The sequence below is a fragment of the Cryptotermes secundus genome, unplaced genomic scaffold (genome assembly GCF_002891405.2).
Source record: "Cryptotermes secundus unplaced genomic scaffold, Csec_1.0 scaffold280, whole genome shotgun sequence".
Lineage (NCBI taxonomy): Eukaryota > Metazoa > Arthropoda > Insecta > Blattodea > Kalotermitidae > Cryptotermes > Cryptotermes secundus.
The window spans coordinates 1628079-1646809 of record NW_019720566.1 but is presented as its reverse complement, the minus strand read 5'-3'; the positions used below and the strand labels follow the sequence as shown (position 1 = coordinate 1646809).

General features: G+C 41.7%; 1 protein-coding gene across 3 annotated transcripts in view; it reads left to right on the top strand.

Annotated features, from left to right (window-relative positions):
- The window catches only part of LOC111868652 (cGMP-dependent protein kinase, isozyme 1), a 167207-nt gene that overhangs the window by 42328 nt on the left and 106148 nt on the right, over positions 1-18731 (top strand). Inside the window, exon 1 of one of the 3 annotated variants that reach the window (XM_023859515.2) lies at positions 18377-18438. The exons of the other annotated variants lie outside the window; for them this stretch is intronic. Coding sequence (XP_023715283.1) covers positions 18390-18438 — 49 coding nt within the window. The 5' untranslated portion in view covers positions 18377-18389. Of the gene's footprint in view, positions 1-18376; positions 18439-18731 lie in introns of those variants that run through there. 3 annotated transcript variants of the gene reach the window in all.

Here is an 18731-nt window from a genome sequence, read left to right as displayed (position 1 = left end):
CAGTCTTCTGGGATTTGGCGCCCTGTAGATATTTTGTTAACCGACGTTTCGGAGGAATGTATCATACACGTAGACTAGAGACGCCTGCTCACGATGGTTCATCGCTCGCCAATTTCTTATACCCTGAAGATGGAGGCGATACGTTTTGTTTTTGTTAACATAGGCTAATATTTACACGGCGCCGCATCCAAGAAGACGGTATTCTTCACAGTCACCGCCGTGAAAACCTCAAATCTTGCAAAATGTAGTATTGAACGTAAGCATATTAATTTTATTTTGTATTAATTATAAATTTAAAAAAATGAAGTTATATCTCAGATTGCCCAGATTCGAAAAATGTACGAGTAACTGTTACTTACTGGAAATTCTTGATATAGATAAAGAGTTGCATTATATTTTTGTCTGCTGTCGTCTCAGATGGTAGCAATATTGAATGATTGTAGGGTTTTTTTATAGCGCCCTAAATGTGACCTGCATGGACTACGGCTCCAATCCGTAACATTGTACTTTTAAAATAGACGATACTAAAGTGTCCCTCCCGATGTAGACAAGTCTGCTTGTGTGAACACCTGTGATCGAGATATGGTTCATACAAAATGCATTGACTTCAAAGGGACGTACACAAGAGTTTCGCGACACATAATTCAGTGAAGTCTTACCGGAAGAAACCCACATTGTACTGAAATAAAATTCCGACGTTTCAGAAGCTGGTTATTTGATAAATGGCCTTCCACCCTGTTGTACATCAAATATAATGTTCCTTAACAGGGTTTACGTGTATGTGTTGCTTCAGTCCAGTGCCCTTTTCACGTAGTCGCAGATTATCCGAGTTCCCACTCATCATCCATGATAATGCAGGCACGTGGAGCTTCCGTAACTATCTTATTCGGCACTAACTGGGCTCATAACTCTTGGAAGTCTTTAGAAGGCCTCGCTGAATTCGGGCCGAACTGATGGAACTTGAATTTACATCAAAGGGCAAACACTTGCTTGTATGGCAACCGCGCTAATATGATGCAAGGCGTCTAGTAGTCGCAGGTGACAGCTGTATTCATGCTTTTGTTTGTTCGTCATGTCTCTTTAAATAGAACTCATTTGTATCTTCGCTAAGCTGTTTAGAACACAGCTGAAAATTATTTCCTCCGTCATATTGTGCTAATAGACCTGATATGCGAAATGGAACAGCACGCTGCAATGCTGTACCAGCGTCTCTCTTCGTAATTGACGGCTAAAATCAGATTGTTCAGAATTAACGTCAAGTTGGATAACCTATTAATTAACCAACTCATGAAGCAGATTAGTAAAGCGGTATAGCTCTTGACTTGCATTCAGGAGGTGCTAGGTTTGAATCTGGGCCGGAAAACCGTCTTTCCTGACTGAGACTTTCTGCGGTTTTCCTCAGTCAATCCAGGGAAGTGTCAGGATAGTACCTCGATTAGGCCATAACCTCTTCCTTTTAAATCCTTTCTAATCATAATTTTGTAATCATCCTGCCATTCGACGCTGTGTAGTTTAGATACTGACGACGCCGTAAAATATAGTACAACAAGAAGTTCTAGGAAGAATTAATCACCTACTTTCCATTCATACGACACGGATCGCATAGGAAGCGACACTACCAATTCTTATATTTTTCGTGTTCATTCGTTGCCAAGGTATAGTTTTTACCGAGCCGTTGCCTAGCAACTGTTGAAGGATACACATGCAGACACACAGATTGACGGGAGGGATTTATGAAGTACGGCGCTGAAATGAGCTCAGATGCCATGATATATCTACATACCAAGTTTCATATAGATTGGTGCAGGCATTCAAAAGTTCATGTGGGGAGTGGGGTTCACAGACACACAGACAGCATGGTGATCTCATAAGCCTACTTTTATTTTTTGAAGCAAGGAAAATATACAAAAAATTCAAACCAAACTCGACGGTTTTTAATATGTTATTCCTTGCTTTCTTGAAACCGGAATGTTCACACTGTTCACGAAAATATTATAATACAAACCATCATAAGCCAGCTCAATCTAGCTTTCGTCCTAAAAATCAGTGTGTCAGAGATCAATTTTAAAAATGTCCTTCCGTGTACCCATATATCTATCGAGTTCTGTTCCTTGGCTCCAGCTGCCTTCGATATTTGTACCAGGAAGTTCATCGCGACAGGCATGAATGCCATTTCTCGGTCAGCTTTACCCAATATGATCACTACCCTGTTCTTAAGCTCTTATCCTCCCACGAACGGATTTAATCGTTAGGAAGCCATCTTTATTTCTCAGAAAATTCCCACAATTAAAATTTGATTAACTTAAATGGTTTCCATGTGCGTTCTAAACGCTCCATTCACCTTAACTTCGTTTATTTAACCACCGTTAGGAGGATGTAAACGTCAGTTGCTATGTAGCTCATGTTCTGTTTGTGGCCACTTTCTTCCAAGCCTTCTACCAATGCTGCCATTAGAGAAATGGGGTAATAATCCTAACACTACAAACAGGATATTATTCCCGTGCAGTAACTCGCTTTGAAACCATTCGTGACGCCACCTTCTCCACATGACTGTAAATCATATCAGTATTAAGATATGAGTTTGTGTGTTGCAACAGTATTTTATGGTCCATTGCATAGATCACCGGAGAAATTACTATTTCCTTGCCTCTTCATATGCATTTGAATCATAGTCTATCACTATAAGGAACAAAACTTTGAGTCTTAGAGAATAAAAATGTTCATTAGAGTAGGCCAAGTTAAGCGCAAGAAACGGAGCAAATAGGAACCATATTTCAAAGAGGTTTATGGTTCATACTGTGAACCACGCGTAGAATAGCTACGATGGAAAGAACAGAGATACATGGATAGTCTTCCTAGCTAGACGACCCACTTAACAGTGGCAGCGTATGAAGATTAAGAACAAAGGTTTCTTAGTGTGCTGAACTACATAAAGAAACGAATTTTCCAAGTCGTTTGAATACGGAGGTGAATCAATAATAAAGAATTCTAACGATGCTATTGTAGCGTGTACTATACCCGTTAGTAGGTAGCGACACGAAACAAACAGGTTCCCACGACGAGTATACGCGCAACAGTAGAGGAACTGTTGGAAACTGTGTTTTCTACGCTATCCGTGCCAAGGCATTATCAACGAGACAAATTTAGAAGTTATTCAGTTGTTAAGTCAGTCTGTGAAGAGAAGACTAGGAGGTTGGTACGAGATGGCCGCCAGCTTAGGAGTTAATGAGTTGAAGTAACGAGTTCAGTTTAGGAGTATTAGCCAGAGGGCAACGAAATGAGCTCGGAAGCTGAAGAATCTACACTGTTAGAAGCCGTTACCAGGAAACGAATAGTGGAAACTGTAACAGACTAAGAACACTAGTCTGTGTGCGATAGCTACGTATTTTTTTAAATGTAGTAACGAGTTGTATAAGTGTTCAATAAATGCAATTAGAAACCCAAACCCCTTCTCTAGTCACACTCCCTTGCGTGACAGTGTATTACACTTAGGATTATTGAGTCCTTGATATTGCCCATCGTTTAGTATTATGAAAGAACATAACGTTTCGGGAACTTGATCTGTTTCCATCCTCAGGTGGAAAGATGAGAAGGCTCGTTCTGAGTTGGCCCCCTAAAAAGCAATCTCTATCAGTGGACGTGGACCAAGGATTGAGATTAGCTACTTCTAACGGAAATAACTGATTAGGTGCATCCTCACTTCTTATTATAAGAACATCCTGACCCATCTCACTGTCTACCGGATCCATAGGTTACGAGATTTCATATGCCAACAGTAAGAAAATACGGCCGCCACAGGATTCCCTAACCCATACAGTGAGAACTTCTAATTAACTGCACTGATATTGTCTGTCGTTTTCTAACTGCACCTTTGTGGATGATATTTCTGATCTGATGAAGTTTTTATGAATTAGATAGAGGCTAAAAGCTAGTTTGAACGTCATTAAGCTAAACTTAATGACTTCCTAAATGCACGTTTAATTCTTGCAAATACCGAGAATTCAGAACCATGACAGATGTCAGTGCCTATGATTTCAGAAGTGTAGAGGTGAAACGTCACTGCATCCATTGCAAGTTCTTAGGCTGCAGCCACTCAAATAGCAGTTCTCCTTATTTCGAACAGTTTTCAGTATCGTTTATATTTGTATGTAATTTAATGCCGTACTGAAAGCTAATAAATTCTCCGAATCTATGGATAGGCTGTCTACTCCGGGGCCATAGTGCATCTGGAAGTATTAGGTAAATTGAAAAAATCCACCTCATCGGGACTCGAACCGTCAACCTTCCCGCTTGTAGCCTAGTGCCTCAACCAGCTACGCTACCACGTGCCCCTCTGTATGTATGTATACATACAATTATTATGAACAGACAATTATCATGAATTTCTATACGCATCACTGGCACATGTCACAAAATGTTTATCAGAGCGGTAAATGTTTGAACAATACTTGTAGAGAAACATAAACACTCTGTTTGCGCCCAATATATGTTTTCCGCGAATATTAGAACTTTCTGTATAATTAAACAATGAAGAGTGACTGGCAGCTTTGGCGTCTTACTTGTGTCTTGTTGATCAATATTTTTGTTCTCTGGGGATTTTCTTTCCAACTTTTGGTTTAGATTTTCTTTTCTTCTCTTGATCCCACTTTGGAGCACAGTGCTGATTTCTCAGTTTCATGATCATTTTACAGACGCTAGGACGCCTTGGACGGATGATCAGCTCGTCTTAAAGCCTCTCCCTTAACACACGACTACACAAACACAGAATAGACGCATACACACACGAAACATCCGTGCCCTGAGTGGGATTCGAACCCACGATCCAGGTTTCCAAGAGAACGAAGGCAGTATATGCCTTAGACCACACGGCTACCGTGATTGCAGGCCTTCAGTTACCCCGCACTTACTTCTGAGCTCTGTAAGAATAATAATATAGGAATTTTTATTAGTTTTTTAATGCGCTAATGAAGACAAACAAATCTTGTCATTTTAGAATTTTTCAACTGTAGGTCTACAAAGTCTTCAAAGAATTTGGCAACGATCTGAATTAATCGCATTTTCTTAGGGATTTAAAATTTTCCTAGGCACTATCTAATTTCATGTTCTATATGTTTTATGGAAACATGTGAAACATGTGACAGACGGACGGATCAACGAATCCTTGAGAGTAACAAGTAAAAGGTAAGTTAAGCTATCCCTATACCAGGCCGTGAAGACCCGTAAGGTTGTGAGACGTTGAGGGTCCCACATTATCTAGACAATCGGCTCACAGATGGCGGTAAGGTCAGCGTTACGCGCCGGCCGCTCTTTACTCCCCAGGAAAATTATTTAATTAATTCCTGGTACTCATTTCTATTAGAGGCTGAGCGAACCCCAGGCTCATAGTGCGGCTGGAAGGACTAGGTCAATTGAAAAAATCCAATGACCCCATCGGGACTTGAACTTGCGACCTTCCGGCTTGTGGCATAGTGCCTCAACCAACTACGCTACCGCGTGCCCGTAAATAGGACAGATCATTTCGCCACTACACAAATTTTATTTTCATGGCTGAAGGGGCGTTTATTGCAAAGGAAATCCCTACCACAAAATTAATACCCAAAGCAGAACGCGATCCCACGACCGAGAGTGAGATTACGTAAATACTCACAATTATATAATTTTTAGTCTCTGCGTAAAATTCTGTCGGTTTCTTTTTCTTTCTCCTCTCCTATTTAATTGATTTTTATCTGCCCATCCTACATGTTTGTGTTTGTTTCATTATTCTTTCTCTATTTTGCTTCCTTTTCTTCGAAGAGACATTGTAATTTGTCACATTGTTACAAGGAAGTTTCTAGTCCTTCAGGGTGTTTATACGTGGCATATTCTAGCGCGCCAGTTTGTCAGCCTGTTCGTGCTAAACTAACAAATGCTAGTCACTCTTTCTCTCCACTTAAATCTTCGCCTAAGGAAAGATCTCTCTCAACTGTGTGGTAGTGATTTGCGAATACTTGCCGTCAACTCCTTTCTTAATTGCTTGGACGACGTGACCTGAGTAGCTTCTGGTAAGTTTATTTTGCACCAGCATAGTTTAAGATAATTCTAGACTGAGTTCGCTTTCTGAAAACGTTCTAACAACAATGCTGTTCGGTTTCCATGTAATTTATCTGTGCTACATCATTTACAGATGTCAGTTAGCGATGAATGAAGCTAGAGGAAATGTTTGTGTGGTAGTGTTGAAGGTAAGAATTGTGGAGCAATGACATATTTAAGTATGGTGTTCCAATTCATAAGTTGTACTTTTCTCCAAGTATAATTAGAATGATTAAGTCGAGGAGCATGAGGTGGGCAGGGCATGTAGTACGAATGGGAGAGAAGAGACATGCATATAAGATCCTGTTGGGAAAGCCAGAAGGAAAGAGACCACTGGGAAAATCAAAGCGTAGGTGGGTGGACAATATTAATATGGATCTTAGAGAGATAGAATGGGATGGGATCGATTGGATTGACCTGGCTCTGGATAGGGACCAGTGGATGGCTCTTGTGAACACGGTAATGAACCTCTGGTTTCCATAAAATGCTGGGAAATTCTTGAGTAGCTGCAGAATTGGCGGCTCCTTAAGAAGGGCTCAGCTCCATGAGTAAGTTCAATAGAACAAGTTCGAATGAACTCAGAAGAGCTGATGCTCTAGATGAGACTGGAAATGGGCACAAACGACAACCTCAGTTCTGCCTGAACTTCTTCCGTGAAAGCAGTCTTTTTTACATCAGTCGTATTTTTTTTCGTGTTCATGTGCGCATGTGTCACGCTGTTCCCCAGACGATGTATCTAATTCAACTCATACGTAGTTATGTATTCATATTAGAAGCCCTGATACCAAATTTCATCAAAATCTGTCAAATTCCTGAAAAGATAGGTGGTCAGTTAGGTATAAAACATAATAAGGCTGCAGTAACTTCACTCACGGTTAACCTCGGTTGTAAGCGGAAGTCAGCTGTCAGCGTGAGGCCACTGCTGCCTTAACCGCCTGGGAAGACCCCTGGTATTACATAGGAGACTGGGTGTGCTCACAAGAGCAGGTATGGACGTTGTGGGGAAAAGTCACTCCCTGTCGAAATTTGTTGCGGTTGTCCAGTTCGTAGCCGATGTATACACGGTATAGCAAGTGTCACGTAACTTCGAACAAGGCCAAGAGTAACCTTGAATGCGCAGAAGAAAATTTTCAGACAAGGGGGTGGGTTCGAGGGTGTGAGAAGTGACAGGCGACCGCCTGATATGGGGAGCTAGTGACAACACAAGTGAAACTAATAGCAGGAAGATAAATTGTAGCATAATGTTTCCCGTGTCTAAAGATTTGGCTTAGAAGAGCATTGACGAAGTCCATTCTTAAGTTAAAGAGTTTCATGGAAAAGAGAGACTTTATAAGATCAAGCAGACCACAGGCCTATCGCTGAATAAGACGGTGAGCACAACGGGCAGGATAAGGCTCACAAAATAATGAAGTGTATAATTAAATAACTAGTTAGGGAATTTAAGTGCAACTTAACAGTTTGGGCGCCTTCATTCCTTTTGTTCAATTATCTCGTAAGAAACCAAGGATCCGGGTAGCTCAGTCGGTATAGCGACTGGCTGCGGTCTGGAGCAAGGAGGAATCGGAGTTCGAGTCCCGGTGGGGCAAGAATTTTCACCTCTCCATGTCGTCCAGACCGGCTTTGGGGTCCACCAAACCTCCTATCCAGTGAGTACCGGAGACTCTTTCCTTGCAAGTAAGGCGACCGGTGCGTGAAGCACACCTCCAACTAGTGCCGAGGTCAAGAAAACATGGATCTATACATCCACTCCCCATACGCCTTAGTGCTTATTTAGTTAAGCACAGGGAGAACTTTAGCTTTTTTTTTTACTTTTATCTCGAAAGAAACAAAGTTTAAATTTTAATAAAGTAATGGTTGTAGCAGCATGTTCAATTGTGTTTTAATTAAATACACCTTTATGTGTATGTAGACCTATAAATTCACAAGGGAGGAAGCTGCGTTATTCACGAAAAGAAACTTCGGCTATCTTAGTGAGTATTCGTAAGATCGTTGTCAATTCTTGAATGTTCATGTTCGGAGATATACGTACACTTAATTCTAGGACGTTCTCTTCAATTGAGTTAATTATCTAGAAAATCGAGATACGTACGGAGAAAAGTGTATTGAAACATACCATACGCGTTTCTTTTATCTCTTCAACCTTTGTTCGAAACATTTTTCGGTTGAATAAGTGTGCAGCGAATTACTTTCGAGGCGCACACACAATCGCACGTAGGTCTTCACGTAAAATTTCCATTACTTTAGTCCAGTTTTGGCCCAGTTTGGTCCGTGTCTACAGATGTTATTAAAATTCGAAGTCAAATTCCATGAAATTCTCTTCGGTGGTTCTCGAGTTGTGTCATGCGCGTAAACGGACCGACGGACTGACCGAGCGACTTAACAGGCGCTCGGCAGGGATGCGAACACGCCTAAAATAAAAACAGAAAAATCCAACATAAACCCGTTTATTACATTAAGAGACTGGAGAACGACAGGAAATCAAGATATAATTGTGTCACGGTTAAATATGACAGTGTGTTAAATAAGTTTGTACCACATTTTCCTGAACGCCAGAAGATACTAAGCACTTTCACCTTCCAAATGTATTTTAGGTTATATCTCCCAATGATTATATTCTGTGTACGCAGTAAAATTATATTTGTAAGATTTGAGGCTTTCACGGCGGTGACTATGAAGAAAGCAGTCTTCTGGGATATACATATACACGGTGCCAAATCCCAGAAGACTGCTTTCTTCAAAATTATATTTGTTGCTTTCAACTGAATATCTCCGCGGTTTCTCTCGTTTCCTCATGCGAATGCAGCTGTAATATTTCACTAATCGGCAACAACCGATTTATGTCCACTTATCTCCAGTTCACTGTGTATGCTTATTCATTCTTCTCTCAAATAACTCCCTCAGTTGGTATCGATAGTTAATTAGAAAAAATCGAAAATTGGCCCCTCATGTATTGCATGTGTGGGAACGTCCTTGCGTTTGATTATGATAGACGTACTAACTTTGAGGAACATTGGTATATAGCTCTTATTTAAATGAAACATGGCTTTAAATGTTTAAAATAGCACCTATCGTGTCAAATGGGTCCTTTCAAATTTGTATTTTGGAAGCTGTGATTGACAGATGTGGCTCTAAATCTCATTTCTTTGTACAAGTTTCTGTATGACTCCTGCCGAATTTCACCAGAATAAGATATTATATTTAGTTATCGAATTAAGGGATAAATTTTCATTTTTATCATTCGGTGATACTTATGGATTGATGTAAGTCTAAAAAAGAATTGTTGCAACTTTTCAGTTGGAACATTAATGACAAATTTTCATCAGAATTCATGCAGAGCTAAGTACAATTTCCGCAGAAACAGAGACGTACGGTCATATCGAAGATATAAGTGATACATCTTTTGTCTATTAGCCAAAACCCGTATCTTTCCCAATATTTATTCATTTATTTACTTTATTCCATTCATTGTTTATATAACGACGCTATCGATAACTCGGACTTGTTTGTCTGTAGCGTCGAATGGTTGGAGGGTAGCCCGTAAGGAATTCGAAAGAATGTGAAATGAATCAGTCTTGGCATAATTTAAGGCAGTATCCCGCTATTTTCCATGAAGGACTGAGTAAAACTACAAAGACGCTTGTGATGTTCGGTTTCCCAACCAAAATTCTAATCGCCCACCTCCCGAATGCAATTCAGAAGCGTTTCCGCTCGGTCTCTGCCTGAATAAAAATGCTGTACTGATTGCGAAGGCTATGTAGTGACCGAGGTAAATTGTGAGCACCCAATAACGAAGTAAGGGCAACCGACAACGCACTTGAGGTCGGTAACCGCCTCCCACTCGCGTTTCGCTGTCTGGTCCGCAGGTCTTACAGAAACAAATCCATTGACATCTGGAGTTCAGTGAATGCAGTGTATCTTTCGTCTGTCCATTATGTTTTAATGTGTTCCGATTGGCAATGAGTGCATTTTCCAGACGGAGTCAGTGAATAGCAGTACTTTATGTCTAGCCCAGAAGATGAATGGAGCCGCCATTCCTCGAGAACATTTTTTTCTGTGTGGTATTTTTCTGTGAGTGGATACGTCAGCGCTTGGTTTACGACCTTTCCGCTGGTTTGAACTCATCTCGGCAACCTCCACCGTTACAATGCGATGTAGCCTCTGAACTACTCCTACTCCCTACCATTTTGTATTAGCGCCAGTCAGCCAGCCGGTTTGTCTGCGTCCACGCACTAAATATAGGACTAATTTTACAGTGTCGATATAACGTAATCACTTTCTATATGTATATCTGACTGAATGGCTGTTAAAGGCGATTTAACGACTTTGTTTAGGCTGCTCTCATTACACACGTCCGAATTATTTTGAATTATGGGAAGTGGCGGAATTGAGGAGAGTAGCATTTGTGGTCAATTCGAATGCAGATAGAACAATATAAGAAAAAATAGGGAAAAACATAGCAAAACAATTAATTATTCGCATTTTTTTAAAAAAAATTGTTATAGATAGGGGATCTCCTCTGTGGTCTATTAGTCAGAGTTCCTGGCTACAGATCCAGAGGTCTGGATTCGAACCCGGCGGTAACAGATTTTCTGAGAAGTAGTGGGTCTGGAACGGGGTCCACTCAGCCTCATGAGGATTTTTTTAGTTCTCTTAGTGGGGGGTGGAGTCCAATTGGGTCCACTCGGCACGGCGGCCACTGATTGGCCTATTGTAGCCTGTCCCGGTTGATTATGATGATGGAGAATTTGGTGGAATGAAGATTCGCAGGGGAAACCGAAGTACTTGGAGAAAACCCGCCCCAGCGCCACTTTACCACCACAAATCCCATTTGACCAGATCTGGGATCGAACCCGAGCCGCCGCGGTGGGAAGCCAGTGACTAACCTCTTGAGGTATGGTGCGTCCTTGCTTCACGAGGATAATTGAGGAGCTATTTCAAGGTAGTAGCGGCTCCGGTCTAGAAAACCTAAATTAACAGCCGTGGAGATTCCTTGCTTTGACCACGCTACAACCTCTAGCCACTAAAGTTGACACTAACTTTGCCGACAAGCGGCGGTCGCTCGGTCGGTATAGTTCGCTTGAGGACTCAAGCCACAGAGTTTAGTTTCTTAGTTCTATTATAGATAGGGCGAGTTACCGATAACCTAGAAACTGGTCTCTTATATCTCCGTCGCAAAAATATTACTGATATTTCGACCAGTGAAACTGGTAAGATAACAGAAGTTATATTAGCGCTGCAGTGTAGTTTCTGGAATAGGCGGTCAATTATAATTTGTATTTTCATAGTGACATAGTTCAATGAAAACACAGAGAACTCAACGAGTCTATAACCCTAGATATTGTAGGCCATACGGTTATCTGCCTGTCACGGTAGCCGAGCGGTCTAAGGCATGTACTGTCTTCGCTCGCTTGGATACCGGGATCGTGGGTTCGAATCCCTCTCAGGGCATGGATGTTTAGTTTGTGTGTGTGCGTTATTCTGTGTTTGTGTACAGGTAGAGGCCTTGCGACGAGCTGATCACCCGCCCAAGGAGTCCTAACGAATGTGTAAGATCTAGAAAAACCGAAGTGAACGGATAAGTTCATGGAGGTAATCCTAGGCCCACTGGGGCTGTAGTGCCAAAGAAAAATAACGGTTATGTAAGAAAGAGTTAATTGAAAGGGAGCCGATCACAAAAGCCGCGCAATCTACGGCATGAACCGCCTTCCCCTGCTGGAACACTGGGGTCGTGGGTTCGAGCCCTACTCATGGCATGGATGTCTATGCATTTATTCTGTGTATATGTAGCGACTGATTACCTGTCCAAGAGGTCCTGCCGACTGTGTATAGGATTAAGAAATTGAAAAATCGGACAAGTTCAAAAAGGCTGTAGAGCCATAGGGGAAAAAATGGGAAATAAAGAAAAAACGTTTCACAACGCCTTATAAACTCTGCTAAACGTTTATGGGCCTGTATGCATACCATAATATTGATACGAAGCTAATGATGTTTTAACACGCCAATAATACAGAACCAAGGGAACTACAGGCGCATCCTCCATCACCGAGGCTTTTTCTTATTTTTATTGTATAATAAACAACTTTCGAAACATGTGAAATGGCTGTTATAAATGTAGTCGCAGTAAACAGTTGTCTGCTTCACGTTCTCCCTCCTTGCCGTCTTTGTGCGACTTAGTCCATATATTAATAATGTCCCTTTAATATAAACGGACGCTTTGCCAATACTGGCCTGTAAGTTAGTATGTAGGGCCGCGCTCTAGCTCAAGCTCTTAGTCGCTGGCTTCCCATCGCGGCAGCCCGGGTCTGGTCAAGTGGGATTTGTGGTGGACAAAGTGGCTCTGGGGCAGGTTTTCTCCGAGTACTTCGCTTTCCCCTACCAATTAGCATTTCACCTATTGCTCCACAATCATCTACCTTTTGGGACTGATACAATAGGCCGAACAGTGACCGCGGTACCAAGTGGACTAAGTCTCACCCCATGAGAACTTCTGACTTGGATTTTGCTTCAAGAGAATATCCGTATCTCTTGAGAGTCCGGTTTAAGTAGGTTTCGCTGTATTAGTTTCTGTATAAAATGAAATTGTAACTGAGATTATTATTGTCAGTCCATCCTGCCGTTTTACGTGCACAATTAAATTTCAACTAAAGAATTCCGCATATATTTTATTTAGTACCTGAGAGCACGTGGTAGAGTAGTTGGTTGACTCACTATGCAACAGGCCGGAAGGTCGTGGGATCGAATCCCGATTAGGTCATTGGATTATTCACTTGACCTAATCCTTCCAGCCATACTGTGACCATGGAGTCGACTCAGCCTATAACAGAAATGAGTATTAAGAATTTTCCTAAGGGATAAAGAGTGGCCGGCGCGTAAGGCTAACAACCTGACCGCCATCTGTGAGCCGATTGTCTAGAACAGGCATGTCCAACTTCAAACAGGTTGTGATCGACTTTTTAGTGTCAAAACTGCCAGTGATCTACCACCCCCTCCTATCGTCGTACCTAGCTTTAAGCAAAAATATTGGTAAAAATAACACGACACATGATGTTTGTTGTAAAAGAAACATACATTGAAAGTACCGACTACTTTAACACATATTTTCCCTTCAAAATCTGAATATAATCATATTATATTACAAGTGACTTTACATGCTTTTCACGTACAATTTCGTTATAGGCCTATGAGATCGACCAAAAATCGTCCCGCTATCGACGCGTTGGACATGCCTGATCTAGAAGATGTGGGAGTGTTCACGGCTTGTTAGAGGGATAACTGTACCTTTTATTTGAAATAGCCCAATGTTAGAAAACTTTAATAATATTTGGCAGAGATAACTGGAAGCAAATCTGAACTTAATATTACTGCAGGAGTCAACAAGGTTATAATAATAGTGGTGAAAGGTGCCCCATAAACACTGACATTCTCTGTTGTAAATGTCAGAGTCACAGTGAAGCTCGTCTTTGGAACATATTGCGTCTTGAAATGCGAATATTACGATATAACACAGACATGTGAAGCAGAATATCGTTTACAAATCTCAGTGCTCCGTACATTTCTTGTATTATTATAATATTAGAAGGGTCGTTGAAGGAAGAAGGAAATTATATAAAATTTGTGACATTCCCTCTTTTAAATTTAACAGTTAAATTTAAAAAATGTGGATAAAACGTAGGATACTCCACATTTGGAATTCGAATATGTTCAAAATGTTATCTTTACAATTTGGAATCCCTCATTCGTTCATTGGTTTATTGTTCTGTGTACTGTGCACACATTTCATATGCTTAACGATAATGTCGGTCCAGAATGTATGTAGCGTGTCGTCATGGGTTCCATTATTCTCAGACGCCGTCATTAGTAAATTCCGAACCATGCAGAATTGTATTTCTCCTTGAACAACAATAATGGGCACTTCACATGAAAACCTTTCCTTTCTTCCTCGCGTTTCTCGCTTAATATTCGTCTAAGCGCCAAGCATTTCGAACAAACCGTAAGGAGAAAAATGAAACACGCAATTTATGTTCAGTACACTTCTTCCGTGGGTAAAGCGGCAGTGTAGTTGGCTGAGGGACTATGCTACAATCCGCAAGGTCGCGGGTTCGAGTCCCGATGAGGTGGAATTTTTTTCAATTGACATAATCCTTCCAGCCTCACTAAGGCCCTGGGGTCGACTCAGTCTCTAACAGAAACGAATACCAGGGATCTTCCTGTGGGTAAAGGACAAGCGGCGCGTAAGGGTGACGACCTCACCACCATCTGTGAGCCGATTGTCTAAAGAATATGGGAATCTCGACGGGTCACAGCCCTGTCGGCCTCCACGGCTTCTTACATGGATAGCTATTTTTTTACGCTTCCGTAAATCTTTGTGTTTTTCGAGATACCCGAAAGGGAATGGATGCGCCATAATCGATACTCGGTGCGTCCAGTAGTATTTAATGGGAAATCCGATGTAATTCGTAAGTAACGTATTAAGAGTCCACCATCAAAAAGTGAAATGAAGTTAGTGTGACTATGTCTAGTATTGGCCTCTTATCAGTAGAGTTTTTCATCGAAATAATTTAAATAATATGAGAAGAGAGACCTCCTGACAGACGGACAAATATGAATATTCGATATGGAAATATGTTGTGCACGGAATACAGAGAAAGTATTAGAAAATATATACCCAGGACTGTTTCCCTTGTCTGCCCCCCCCCCCGACCTATGAAACTTGTCCGGAAAAGTTAATGTACAACCATCAGCATTTATTTCCTCCCCTCTCTGCGCTTCCTGCGGCCTGACATATTTATACTAATAATTAGCTTTTAATCTCATGGATAGCAATTTCAGCTGGAGCGTAGACATCACAACTCTTCATCTGCGTCACATTTCTCGGAATTCATCTATGGTCCCAGCCCACGTTTCTCTTTTGCGGCTCTTAAAATATGTTCAGTTATATGACGTCACGCAGTTTTGATTCGGCCAAATGATCACCGTGGAAAAGATGCTATTAAAGAGCAAATGCCACGGATACTGTGTATGCGAAAATGTAAAACAGTGCTGTATTATCACTTTACCTTTCCGTGCATCTTACAACGTTCTCGTATTTCAGCTCCTGAACCCTTTCATCGAATTTTCATGAAGTTTTAATTCGCCTTTCCTAAAGCTTAGAATAGAATAGAATATATGAAGGGTAGGCCTTCTCGGCCCTTGCACCGCGACCTTAGGTCTATTGTGCTTCCCCTTTTTTAATTATTCCCTCAGAAACCCCACGCTTCGGATGAAGCGCAGGATTTTGGACGTAGTGGCGTCAAAATAGTCACTTGGTTCCATAAAGTACTGACACAAGTGACGTAATCTTAAATAAGCTAAAGCCTCACATTCACACAGGACGTGTGTGGCTGTTTCATTTTCTGTCTTACACTTCTCACAGGTGGGACTATCACTTAGTCCCAATTTCAACAGGTGTCCTTTGAGGTGACAGTGTCCTGTAAGTAGTCCTACCACCCATCGTAGCTGGTTCCTGTTGAGCTTCAACAGTTCCTTCGCTCTTTTAGCAGAAGGTCCTCGTATGAGTCCCTCTGCTTGCCTGAGTCCAGTTAAGGATTCCCAGTATTTCTTGTGTTTCATGTTAGTCCAGTCCCTGATTGCCTGTTTGGCAACTCCTAGAGAGATGCCACAGGCTGGGTCAGGTCCTATGAACGGATGTTCAGCTCCAATTTTAGCTAATTGCTCTGCTGCTTCATTTCTAGCAATGCCCTCATGCCCCGGCACCCATATCAGTTGTACCCTGTTATGTTTGGCCAGTTCCATAAGGGTTTGGTGGCAATCCCAGACCAATTTTGAATTGATCTGGTGTTTCCTAGAGCTTAGATACTGGATATTCCTTTTTATTTTAGTCATATTGAACAATAAGACCAGCACTTAACTTGATGAAATAAATAAATATTCCGAGCTATATTCTTTTATATATATATATATATATGGCTCTACAGCCCTTGTGGACCCTTGCCGTCTTTTCAGTTTCTTACACCTATACACAGTCGGTAGGACTCCTTGGACGGGGGATCAGTCCGTAGTAAGGCCTCTGCCTCTATATAGAACAACACAAACACAGAATAAACACACAGACATCCGTGACTCGAGTGGGATTCGAACCCACGATCTCAGTGTTCGAACGGGCGGAGACGGTTCATGCCTCAGACCGCGCCCACTGTGATTTACATTCTTATATATATATATATGCCAAATCAAGAAATATTTTAAAAGCAAGGTATAACTATTAATGAGATATAATTTATATTATGCATTTTTGTACGATGATTATATTTAGAAAATGGAATGGATCTCCATTGTGTCATTATCGATGGCTTCTTATCTCAGAAGAACCAATTTGGTACCTTAAATTTGCTCCAGAATATTCGAAAGAAACAAAGAGCTACAAATCAGATAATAAATATCTCCAGTTAACTGTAATCGATAAGGCCTTCGTATGCGAGTCCTGTGTTCTTTGTTTCTCGAGACCTGATGTAGAAAAATTGACAGACGAGATGCATTCCAAATTTAAATTTTCAGTTCTACCGTGAAAGAAGAATTTCCGGAAATTCCTATTCTCATTTCAGCCGTCTTCTTGTCTGTATTCCTCATGTTCTACAGATATACTCAACTTTGAACTCTAAGTATGTTAGAACGTGCTTATGCCATGCCTTGGTTCAGGCAGTTAGTTCCGGGCTCGCAACGCGAAGGCTTAGCTGCAGTCCATGAAATGTTTCGTTGGGCAGATTTGAACTTGAAGATTTTTATCGACGTTCTTCAGTTTCCCATACCAAGTTCTTCATAGTCATCTATACTCGTGCTGAAACCACAGCGCAACAAACTTAGCGCCCTTGTAGAAAGACCGACACTTCCCTCATCGAAGAGGAGCACATACATTTGTATGAGAACAAAAATCATAGTCATGGACTCTAGCAGACTGAAGTCAGGAATGACTGTGCTGGCCAAAGCCTACAGGAAGTTAACCGACCGAACGAACACATTCGAGGATGTGAGTTGGAACCATGGGTTACGCGCGCGAGAGTCGTCAGCCGGTAACGACGTGATAAGAAGAGGACAGTGTTGAGATCCGTTATCAGGCAACGTCTGGTGAAAGCACAGCAGACTGGAAAGACTTAGCATGTGGTATATTGAACTGTAAAGTGCGTACAATAGTGACTGTTATAATTACCTGTAGTTACGATTTGAAAGTGTTCAGTAAATGCAATTACTAATCCAACCCCCTTGTCTAGTCACGAAAACCGTGACAATGTGTATTGTTGGAATGCGAAAACGGGAAGATTTTATTCTATGTTATAACCTCCATATTAGGATGAAATTGTGGCTATGAATTCATTGATAGAGGATAATGAAGAACTCGGTGAAACACGCCGTAGGCAGGGTCTAGAACTCAGTTCGTAACTATACCATATGAACACACTTATTGTCTTTTGATTGCACTAGAATTCAGTGTTAGCACTACGCGGCATTGCTCACCTTGAGCCTAGCAATTAATGTCAGTAGCAACTTTAGACGGCAAAGCGAATTGTGTTCTATATTCCATATCACGGCGCTGGGAAATTGAAACGTGTACAGCCTTCTCCCCCCTGCTTCTGTTTTCTCTGTATCGTCTGATCGGGCTGAATGTAGACGATGTAGACTGCACACACAGCCACAGCAACTAAGTTCTGGAGGTTGATGTGTATAGCGGAACCAATGAGGATGTGCGGCAGGGGCAAGTACTGGACTCCCCTTAATGCCGAGTGGCCCAGTTCAGTTTCGACGAATCAGCGTCAACGAGGCAGTAGGCCACGCCGGAGATAGTCAACTTGATGGAGTCAGGAACTTTGGTCGAATTCGTCCGTGCGCAATCAGTTGTTCACTCATTAAGAAATTCGTGGTTCATACCACCTGAAGTTTGATTGCCGCCTTAAGGTGCGGCCACACAGAGTGCTACGTACGCTATGTTCGCTATACGAACAGAAAAATAACTCCCTTTATTGCCAATGTGACTGGCCACACAGACTTCCGTACGCTACGTACGCAATGTTCGCTATGTTAGCTGCGTCTCAGAATGTTTGATTCTCAGCTATATTTTTAAAACGTCGCGCTGGACGGGCATGCGCACTGGGCTCGCTTCCAGGTGTCAGCTGCGCGCCTCAGTAATTTCCCACTCTGATTACAACACGTGTTACGTATCATTCAACACAGCATTCGCTTAGATGAAAATGACACTGCAGGAATTAATAGAAGTAAGGAAGTATCCTTGTTTGTGGAACAAAGGGTTAGAAGAATATCGGAACCAGAACATGCGGGATAATGCCAGGGACATGATTTCTGGAGAATTGAATACACCGGGTAATGTACAAACATTGTTCTTTTATCTATAGTTAGTTAGTTATTAGAGAGGGTGGGTTTCCCCATGCACTTAGACCTGTATTGGTCCATTGTGCTTCCCTCTATGATTTCTACCACTCTCTATATCCTACCGATATTAGCGCTTACCATCAGTCCCGCCCAGCCAGCGAGACCGGCTCTACTGGCTGAGAAGTATCTATAATGCTTCCCCCATCTACCGGAGGTATTAGTGACTGCTGTTGGGCGGCAAACGTCCGCAATTTTGCTCAGTGACTTCCTTTGGAGGTATGAGG